Source organism: Nanorana parkeri, unplaced genomic scaffold, assembly GCF_000935625.1.
Source record: "Nanorana parkeri isolate BGI_ZX_2015 unplaced genomic scaffold, ASM93562v1 scaffold1620, whole genome shotgun sequence".
NCBI classification, from domain to species: Eukaryota; Metazoa; Chordata; class Amphibia; order Anura; family Dicroglossidae; genus Nanorana; species Nanorana parkeri.
This window is the reverse complement of record NW_017307888.1, coordinates 292898-304468: the sequence shown is the minus strand read 5'-3', so window position 1 is coordinate 304468 and position 11571 is coordinate 292898. Positions and strand designations below refer to the sequence as shown.

The 11571-nt window shown below is 54.7% G+C and overlaps 1 protein-coding gene across 1 annotated transcript in view; it reads left to right on the top strand.

Annotated features, from left to right (window-relative positions):
- The window catches only part of SOX6 (SRY-box 6), a 57450-nt gene that overhangs the window by 42387 nt on the left and 3492 nt on the right, over nucleotides 1-11571 (top strand). The window contains exon 7 of the mRNA XM_018570876.1: nucleotides 2178-2351. Coding sequence (XP_018426378.1) covers nucleotides 2178-2351 — 174 coding nt within the window. The remainder of the gene's footprint in view (nucleotides 1-2177; nucleotides 2352-11571) is intronic.

Sequence of the window (11571 nt, the reverse complement as noted above, 5' to 3'; positions counted from 1 at the left end):
GATAGGCTTCCTTTGTTCATTGACATATGGCAGAGAGCGCAGCTGTGGCCGTGCGAAAAAACGCTGGGACGCCGCTGCCTCCATCGGACCGGCTGCGATAGAGCACGAGAAATCTCCGATGATGATCTCTGCGTTCTGCGGTCGTCATGTTAGAATTGATAAACTGCCGACGGTCCCCCGGAAAGCAGGGGCGTCCCGAGGTTGGGTCAGACGTCTTCTGATACCTGCCGGCGGCCATCTTGGCGATGGACGCCGGCAGAGGGAGGAGGGGACACAGTCACCCGGCGGGATAAGTTATGCCGCCGGGTCCCCTCCTCTCTCTCGGTCCATGACCGAGCGCCCGACTTTTCAGAGGGGGGTTGATACCAAAAAGACTGTCAGTCATTTTAGTGTCACCCCTCCAGTGGTGTCACCCGGGTGCGGGCCGCACCCACCTTGTGACGCCACTGCCCGGAACCCCCCCATAACGTTTACCGTGTAACTTGGGGAGCAGCGGCGGAATATCTGCAGGTTGCATCTAAATCATGGAGATGGGAAGTCGGGTCATAGAAAGCTCATAAGAAACATTTCACTGTATGGGGGGGGTCTGTGGTTTCAGCATCACATGCAGCCCTTCCTGGGAGGGCCTGTAGAGGCCCGCCTCCTCAGCCGGCCCCCCGCCTCCTCCGCCGGCCCCCGCCTCCTCAGCCCCGCCTCCTCAGCCGGCTGCATGATGTCAGCTGCTTCCAGCCAAAGAGACAGACGCAATGACAGGCTGTCCGCATGTTGTGGGGACTTTCTGGAGTGCAGTTCAGTGTTGCCGCAGTCTGCATGTTGTCATGCACATAATGGACACACTGACACATGCGTTTCATTACACGTCGGAGCTTTATTATACTTCAGAGATATAAAGACAACTAATTGCAGACTTTTCTATAATATAAAATATATACACGTCTTCATTCAACTTGGCCGACTTGTATGTAACATCTGAAGACCTCTACAGGGATGGTGGGGGCCCCTCATAATGGGCACAGCGATTGTACAGACCCGGGAACTAAGCACAGGGATGGTGGGGGCCCCTCATAATGGGCACAGCGGGGGTACAGACCCGGGAACTCAGCACAGGGATGGTGGGAGCTCCTCATAATGGGCACAGCGGGTGTACAGACCCGGGAACTCAGCACAGGGATGGTGGGGGCCCCTCATAATGGGCACAGCGGGTGTACAGACCCGGGAACTCAGCACAGGGATGGTGGGGGCCCCTCATAATGGGCACAGCGGGTGTACAGACCCGGGAACTCAGCACAGGGATGGTGGGGGCTCCTCATAATGGGCACAGCGGGTGTACAGACCCCGGAACTCAGCACAGTGATGGGGGGAGCTCCTCATAATGGGCACAGCGGGTGTATAGACCCGGGAACTCAGCACAGGGATGGTGGGGGCTCCTCATAATGGGCACAGCGGGTGTACAGACCCCGGAACTCAGCACAGTGATGGGGGGAGCCCCTCATAATGGGCACAGCGGGTGTATAGACCCGGGAACTCAGCACAGGGATGGTGGGAGCCCCTCATAATGGGCACAGCGGGTGTACAGACCCGGGAACTCAGCACAGGGATGGTGGGAGCTCCTCATAATGGGCACAGCAGGTCCTCCTGCGGATGCTTTTGGTTCATCTTTCTTGCTGTGACATTTAGTATCTTCATCAGAGTTTTCTGTGTCTGTTGGGGGAGGGGGACTGGGATGAGCCCAGTGGTGGTCGCTTATATACGTCGTGAGTCCCGGCAGGCAGAGTAAGACGCGGCTTTGATGGATGGCGCGAATAGCCAACGGCGCTCTGTCTCACTGCACAACAAATACATCTGTCAGATCGCGCCGCCGATATATCTGTCGCGGTGAACGCACTTCAAATAAAATTGATGCACTGCAATGAAGACCGCTTTCTTCCGCTGAGTCAATGGGGGATTTACAGCGCAGGGAGTTCAGACGTAGCCGGAGCACTAAATGGAATGAAACAAAGACGGATTGTATCTGGGTGGGCGTGGGGGGCAGACTGCGAGTGTAGGATGAGGAACCACAACTCCCAGCATGCTCTGGGAGCCCCTGACTTGTATGTCCCTAGCTACGGGGGGATACAGGCCGGTGTTTGGTGTTAATTTTGTTCCGTTAACTACAGGGTTTCCTTTCTTCCCAGCAGGGGGCACCACGGTGGTGGAGGCGCGAGTGTACAGAGATTCTCGGGGGAGGAGTACCAATGAGCCGCACATCAAGCGACCAATGAACGCTTTCATGGTTTGGGCGAAAGACGAGCGGAGGAAAATCCTGCAAGCCTTTCCCGACATGCACAACTCCAACATCAGCAAAATCCTGGGTAAGTGACTCCCGAGACCGGAATGTAATGAACGAGTGCCCCTCTGATATAGTACAGTGCAGGTGTGGGACCACCGGGGGGCGCTGTACACGATATGTATGAAATGTAATGTGCCTCCTGTTATATATTGTAGCGCAATCACGACCGGGGGGGGGGACACAAAACGTGTACTGATCCCATCTCTGACCTCTGACCTCCTCCCCCCAATATCAGGACTCAGGAACTTCCACATTAAATCTCCAGGAGACATAAGTAAACATCAGGGAATATAAATCTGACCTCCGTCCTCCCCTTCAGTCTTCTATCTGACCTCCGACCTCCCCTTCAGTCTTCTATCTGACCTCCGTCCTCCCCTTCAGTCTTCTATCTGACCTCCGTCCTTCCCTTCAGTCTTCTATCTGACCTCCGTCCCCCCCCTTCAGTCTTCTATCTGACCTCCGTCCTCCCCTCCAGTCTTCTATCTGACCTTTCCCAGAGACACGACAGGAAGTGAGTAGACATCCCGACTTGTCTCCCTGTAACTGTCCGGCACCCACCAGAGACGGCGCTATTCCTTCAGTGCGGAGTGACCCTTTAGGTGACACATGGAGATCGGCTGCACGCGTCACGTGTCCCCCATCAGGCGCTGCTGGCCGGCGACTCCCGATCCATTCGCCTCCCCTCCTCCGCCTTGTCTAATACAATTTCCTGTCCCCGAGTATTTAGGAAATTCATTACAAATAATAGAACATAAACAGAGAAGTTGTATCCGCTCGCTGCGCCTCGCAGCTGCGCCGCTGGACGCGGTTTCCACGGCCGGCTCGGATTGCTGTCACATTTATAAGTGTAAGTCGCTTTGTGAAAGTCATAACATTTAATATATTTAGGCAGGACGGGTAATATGTGTGTAATGAAGGGATTAGCCCGCGTGCCAGAATACGCCAAAGTTATTTTAATTGAGTGTTACAGATGCAAAATTTAGGCGTTTTTGTGCTTAAAATATCATTCCTTCATTTTCCGCGACTGCCGCTTCAAAATGCCAAGAAGGTGCGACGGGGGATAACGAGCGGAACTGTTGTGCGTGGCGAAGGCGTCGTGCGTACGGATAGGCGCGGGGGTGGGTCATGCTGCGTGATGAGTTCAGACCCGGCTGGATTATCGCGGTCACCCCGTGGAATGCGACGCCTGCGGACCGATGAGCTTCCAGAGAAATCCCCAATTTATGGCCGTCATAGAAAGTGCCGGAAAACGCACACAGAGGACATTTGTGTATATATATATAGTCAGTGGCGTCACAAGGGGGGTGCGGCCCGCACCCGGGTGCCACCATTGGAGGGGTGACACCAAAATGACTCACAGTCATTTTGGTGTCACCCCCCCTCTGCAAAGTCGGGCGCTCGGTCATGGACCGAACGTCCGACCGTATCAAGGACCCGGCGGCATACCTTATCCCGCCGGGTGACTGTCCCCTCCTCTCTCTGCCGGCGTCCATCACCAAGATGGCCGCCGGCAGGTATCAGAATACTGCCGCGCATGCGCAGTGACGTCCCGGCGGGGTGACACTCGGTTACCGCTCCGGGTGTCTCCCACACCCCTGTATATAGTTCATGTTCTATTATAAATCACATCGTATGTGATCATCAATATTCCTTGGTGATCCTGCCACGAAGGTCCTTTTTCAGGTACTTCCGGTTATAGGGTGACAACAACCTGTCCTGGCCTCCCAATTGTATGCTTGTGTTGTCACACAGGCTTTCGATGGAGACCACAAGTGGCTGCTTCATCACATATTATGCAGGCGTGGTCAACTGCTGTCACCGTAAGGAGAAATGCCATGCAGCATTGTAATCGCCGGACTCGGCACACATTGTATCGCCGGACTCGGGACACATTGTATCGCCGGACTCGGCACACATTGTATCGCCGGACTCGGGACACATTGTATCGCCGGACTCGGCACACATTGTATCGCCGGACTCGGGAGACATTGTATCGGCGGACTCGGAACACATTGTTATCGCCGGACACATCGTATCGGCGGACTCGGGACACATTGTTATCGCCGGACACATCGTATCGGCGGACTCGGGACACATTGTTATCGCCGGACTCGGGACACATTGTATCGCCGGACTCGGAACACATTGTTATCGCCGGACTCGGGACACATTGTATCACCGGACTCGGGACACATTGTTATCGCCGGACTCGGGACACATTGTATCACCGGACTCGGGACACATTGTTATCGCCGGACTCGGGACACATTGTATCACCGGACTCGGGACACATTGTTATCGCCGGACTCGGGACACATTGTATCACCGGACTCGGGACACATTGTTATCGCCGGACTCGGGACACATTGTATCACCGGACTCGGGACACATTGTTATCGCCGGACTCGGGACACATTGTATCACCGGACTCGGGACACATTGTTATCGCCGGACTCGGGACACATTGTATCACCGGACTCGGGACACATTGTTATCGCCGGACTCGGGACACATTGTATCACCGGACTCGGGACACATTGTTATCGCCGGACTCGGGACACATTGTATCACCGGACTCGGGACACATTGTTATCGCCGGACTCGGGACACATTGTATCACCGGACTCGGGACACATTGTTATCGCCGGACTCGGGACACATTGTATCACCGGACTCGGGACACATTGTTATCGCCGGACTCGGGACACATTGTATCACCGGACTCGGGACACATTGTTATCGCCGGACTCGGGACACATTGTATCACCGGACTCGGGACACATTGTTATCGCCGGACTCGGGACACATTGTATCACCGGACTCGGGACACATTGTTATCGCCGGACTCGGGACACATTGTATCACCGGACTCGGGACACATTGTTATCGCCGGACTCGGGACACATTGTATCACCGGACTCGGGACACATTGTTATCGCCGGACTCGGGACACATTGTATCACCGGACTCGGGACACATTGTTATCGCCGGACTCGGGACACATTGTATCACCGGACTCGGGACACATTGTTATCGCCGGACTCGGGACACATTGTATCACCGGACTCGGGACACATTGTTATCGCCGGACTCGGGACACATTGTATCACCGGACTCGGGACACATTGTTATCGCCGGACTCGGGACACATTGTATCACCGGACTCGGGACACATTGTTATCGCCGGACTCGGGACACATTGTATCACCGGACTCGGGACACATTGTTATCGCCGGACTCGGGACACATTGTATCACCGGACTCGGGACACATTGTTATCGCCGGACTCGGGACACATTGTATCACCGGACTCGGGACACATTGTTATCGCCGGACTCGGGACACATTGTATCACCGGACTCGGGACACATTGTTATCGCCGGACTCGGGACACATTGTATCACCGGACTCGGGACACATTGTTATCGCCGGACTCGGGACACATTGTATCACCGGACTCGGGACACATTGTTATCGCCGGACTCGGGACACATTGTATCACCGGACTCGGGACACATTGTTATCGCCGGACTCGGGACACATTGTATCACCGGACTCGGGACACATTGTTATCGCCGGACTCGGGACACATTGTATCACCGGACTCGGGACACATTGTTATCGCCGGACTCGGGACACATTGTATCACCGGACTCGGGACACATTGTTATCGCCGGACTCGGGACACATTGTATCACCGGACTCGGGACACATTGTTATCGCCGGACTCGGGACACATTGTATCACCGGACTCGGGACACATTGTTATCGCCGGACTCGGGACACATTGTATCACCGGACTCGGGACACATTGTTATCGCCGGACTCGGGACACATTGTATCACCGGACTCGGGACACATTGTTATCGCCGGACTCGGGACACATTGTATCACCGGACTCGGGACACATTGTTATCGCCGGACTCGGGACACATTGTATCACCGGACTCGGGACACATTGTTATCGCCGGACTCGGGACACATTGTATCACCGGACTCGGGACACATTGTTATCGCCGGACTCGGGACACATTGTATCACCGGACTCGGGACACATTGTTATCGCCGGACTCGGGACACATTGTATCACCGGACTCGGGACACATTGTTATCGCCGGACTCGGGACACATTGTATCACCGGACTCGGGACACATTGTTATCGCCGGACTCGGGACACATTGTATCACCGGACTCGGGACACATTGTTATCGCCGGACTCGGGACACATTGTATCACCGGACTCGGGACACATTGTTATCGCCGGACTCGGGACACATTGTATCACCGGACTCGGGACACATTGTTATCGCCGGACTCGGGACACATTGTATCACCGGACTCGGGACACATTGTTATCGCCGGACTCGGGACACATTGTATCACCGGACTCGGGACACATTGTTATCGCCGGACTCGGGACACATTGTATCACCGGACTCGGGACACATTGTTATCGCCGGACTCGGGACACATTGTATCACCGGACTCGGGACACATTGTTATCGCCGGACTCGGGACACATTGTATCACCGGACTCGGGACACATTGTTATCGCCGGACTCGGGACACATTGTATCACCGGACTCGGGACACATTGTTATCGCCGGACTCGGGACACATTGTATCACCGGACTCGGGACACATTGTTATCGCCGGACTCGGGACACATTGTATCACCGGACTCGGGACACATTGTTATCGCCGGACTCGGGACACATTGTATCACCGGACTCGGGACACATTGTTATCGCCGGACTCGGGACACATTGTATCACCGGACTCGGGACACATTGTTATCGCCGGACTCGGGACACATTGTATCACCGGACTCGGGACACATTGTTATCGCCGGACTCGGGACACATTGTATCACCGGACTCGGGACACATTGTTATCGCCGGACTCGGGACACATTGTATCACCGGACTCGGGACACATTGTTATCGCCGGACTCGGGACACATTGTATCACCGGACTCGGGACACATTGTTATCGCCGGACTCGGGACACATTGTATCACCGGACTCGGGACACATTGTTATCGCCGGACTCGGGACACATTGTATCACCGGACTCGGGACACATTGTTATCGCCGGACTCGGGACACATTGTATCACCGGACTCGGGACACATTGTTATCGCCGGACTCGGGACACATTGTATCACCGGACTCGGGACACATTGTTATCGCCGGACTCGGGACACATTGTATCACCGGACTCGGGACACATTGTTATCGCCGGACTCGGGACACATTGTATCACCGGACTCGGGACACATTGTTATCGCCGGACTCGGGACACATTGTATCACCGGACTCGGGACACATTGTTATCGCCGGACTCGGGACACATTGTATCACCGGACTCGGGACACATTGTTATCGCCGGACTCGGGACACATTGTATCACCGGACTCGGGACACATTGTTATCGCCGGACTCGGGACACATTGTATCACCGGACTCGGGACACATTGTTATCGCCGGACTCGGGACACATTGTATCACCGGACTCGGGACACATTGTTATCGCCGGACTCGGGACACATTGTATCACCGGACTCGGGACACATTGTTATCGCCGGACTCGGGACACATTGTATCACCGGACTCGGGACACATTGTTATCGCCGGACTCGGGACACATTGTATCACCGGACTCGGGACACATTGTTATCGCCGGACTCGGGACACATTGTATCACCGGACTCGGGATCCTTATCCCGCCGGGTGACTGTCCCCTCCTCTCTCTGCCGGCGTCCATCACCAAGATGGCCGCCGGCAGGTATCAGAATACTGCCGCGCATGCGCAGTGACGTCCCGGCGGGGTGACACTCGGTTACCGCTCCGGGTGTCTCCCACACCCCTGTATATAGTTCATGTTCTATTATAAATCACATCGTATGTGATCATCAATATTCCTTGGTGATCCTGCCACGAAGGTCCTTTTTCAGGTACTTCCGGTTATAGGGTGACAACAACCTGTCCTGGCCTCCCAATTGTATGCTTGTGTTGTCACACAGGCTTTCGATGGAGACCACAAGTGGCTGCTTCATCACATATTATGCAGGCGTGGTCAACTGCTGTCACCGTAAGGAGAAATGCCATGCAGCATTGTAATCGCCGGACTCGGCACACATTGTATCGCCGGACTCGGGACACATTGTATCGCCGGACTCGGCACACATTGTATCGCCGGACTCGGGACACATTGTATCGCCGGACTCGGCACACATTGTATCGCCGGACTCGGGACACATTGTATCGCCGGACTCGGCACACATTGTATCGCCGGACTCGGGACACATTGTATCGCCGGACTCGGCACACATTGTATCGCCGGACTCGGGACACATTGTATTACACATTGTTATCGCCGGACTCGGGACACATTGTTATCGCCGGACTCGGGACACATTGTTATCGCCGGACTCGGGACACATTGTTATCGCCGGACTCGGGACACATTGTTATCGCCGGACTCGGGACACATTGTTATCGCCGGACTCGGGACACATTGTTATCGCCGGACTCGGGACACATTGTTATCGCCGGACTCGGGACACATTGTTATCGCCGGACTCGGCACACATCGTATCGCCGGACTCGGGACACATCGTATCGCCGGACTCGGCACACATTGTATCGCCGGACTCGGGACACATTGTTATCGCCGGACACATTGTATCGCCGGACACATTGTGTCGCCGGACTCGGCACACATTGTATCGCCGGACTCGGGACACATTGTATCGCCGGACTCGGCACACATTGTATCGGCGGACTCGGAACACATTGTTATCGCCGGACACATCGTATCGGCGGACTCGGGACACATTGTTATCGCCGGACACATCGTATCGGCGGACTCGGGACACATTGTTATCGCCGGACTCGGGACACATTGTATCACCGGACTCGGGACACATTGTTATCGCCGGACTCGGGACACATTGTATCGCCGGACTCGGGACACATTGTTATCGCCGGACTCGGGACACATTGTATCACCGGACTCGGGACACATTGTTATCGCCGGACTCGGGACACATTGTATCACCGGACTCGGGACACATTGTTATCGCCGGACTCGGGACACATTGTATCACCGGGCTCGGGACACATTGTTATCGCCGGACTCGGGACACATTGTATCACCGGACTCGGGACACATTGTTATCGCCGGACTCGGGACACATTGTATCACCGGACTCGGGACACATCGTATCGCCGGACTCGGGACACATTGTATCGCCGGACTCGGCACACATTGTATCGCCGGACTCGGGACACATTGTATCGCCGGACTCGGGACACATTGTATACAGTGGGCTGTGCCCACTGTGAATGGCACACGCTTGGTGAGAAGGGTAAACGCACTCCCTGCTCAATTGTATTCCTGGAGCTTTCTAGAGATACAGACTATATTACAGGTGCTGGAAGCGGCAGCCGGAGAGAAAGAAGACAAGCTCTTCGAAACGCGTAGCCGCTCTGCAATTGCTACACCAGACCCCGCACACCTCCGTTGTTTCCCGTCCTAACCCGCTCCATCCCGCAGACACACCGCTCGTTGCCACCGGGCTCCCTGCTCGTGCCCTCGAGCGTTGGAGTCTCACTACTTGGACCGGCCCTCCTGGCCGCAAACTCCATCGATAGGTCACCACCCCCGCTACCATCGCCTTTTTTCCTTGAAACACCCGCCGCCTGTCAGCGAGTGTCACAGTCTCCACCCCCGATCCACTCGGCGTCCAGGCTTTAACAGATAGACTTCTCCCAGCCGCCGGCACAGACAGCCTGTCATCCCACATCACCCCTTACAGTTCTGCCAGCACCCACCAATACTTTGTCACTGTGCCTGCAATAACCAGCGGTCCCCCTCCACCCAGGATTCCTGCCACACATACCCAGGCTATCACTAAGCCCCCCACAGCCACCACGGCAGTGACTAAACCCACATACCCCCCTATTTGCTCACACATCCCCTTGAGTGCCCACCACTCTCACCAGTCATGGACCTACACCCATCGACCCCTCGCCGATGATTATTCACCACCATCCATCCATTGGTAAGTTGGCCGGTTTTATTCAGTCAATATATGGTAGTAGCGCTTCTGTACTCCCTCTTTTTTTTTTGTATCCTCTTGGCAAACGACGGGCACCCCGGTCCGCATTCCTAAGAAGCAGCACACCCATCATTCCTACCCACACCCAGGCACCCCCACCCTAGTGTCAGCGCTGCATCTAGGGACAACTCTCCCAATTTTTCATGTGAGAATAGGCCACCCATCCATGTCAATGTAGGCAACCGAAACACTCTCTTGTAATCCTAAAATCTGTAACCATCCAGAGAATTAGAATACAAGTGCAAACACGGGCTGCACACCGTACTCTCTACTCATCAGCGCTCAGTAAAGTTATATTAATCCAAGTGGATCTAACACCGCTATAAACGTGACTCTGGTGGAGAGTTCTACCCACTTGGAACAATAAAGTTTAATTGAACACGGACACAGTGCGTGTATCTGTAGGTTGTGAATGTACGGGTCTCTGTTCTTGGCCTGTCATCCATTGGAGCTTGACAGTACCCGGGACGGGGCGTCTTTTCAAAGTTGCCATTCAGAAAAATGAGTTTAAAGGAGAACTATGAGGTGGGTGAAAATCACTGATCCTCATAGTGCGAGCCGACGCGTGACAATGAAACTGTCACACGTCAGCTCAATAGATCGGGAACACATAACGTCGCTCGCTCACTTCTTGATCCTGTCCCTGCAGAGAGCCGTGACTGTCACTCATGGCTCCCTGCAGGGATTTCCCATCTCCGATCCTCCAGCGCTGACTGGTGGAACGGGAGGGGGCGGGTACAGCTGGCTCTGCCTCTAGATAGGCGGAGCCAGCTGTCAATCACGCAGCTGGGTGGATCCAGACATGTCGGGATCCGTCCCGGCTGCGGGAGTCTTAGTATACAGCGAGCTGCAGCTCCCTATATACTGAGCCTAGGATGACGGGAGGACGCTAGTTTGTGTCCCCCCCGTTACCCTAAAGAGAACTATGGGGAAAAAGACTTAACCTCATAGTTCTCCTTTAACCAGTTGACATCCGCGGTGTTACACCCCCTTCCTGTGGCGGCCATTTTTCAGTATTCAGCGCTGCGGTACTTTAACTGACATTTATTCCGTCATGCAGCGCTGTACTGAAATGAATTTTATACCCTTTTTTGGGGACAGATAGAGCTTTCTTTT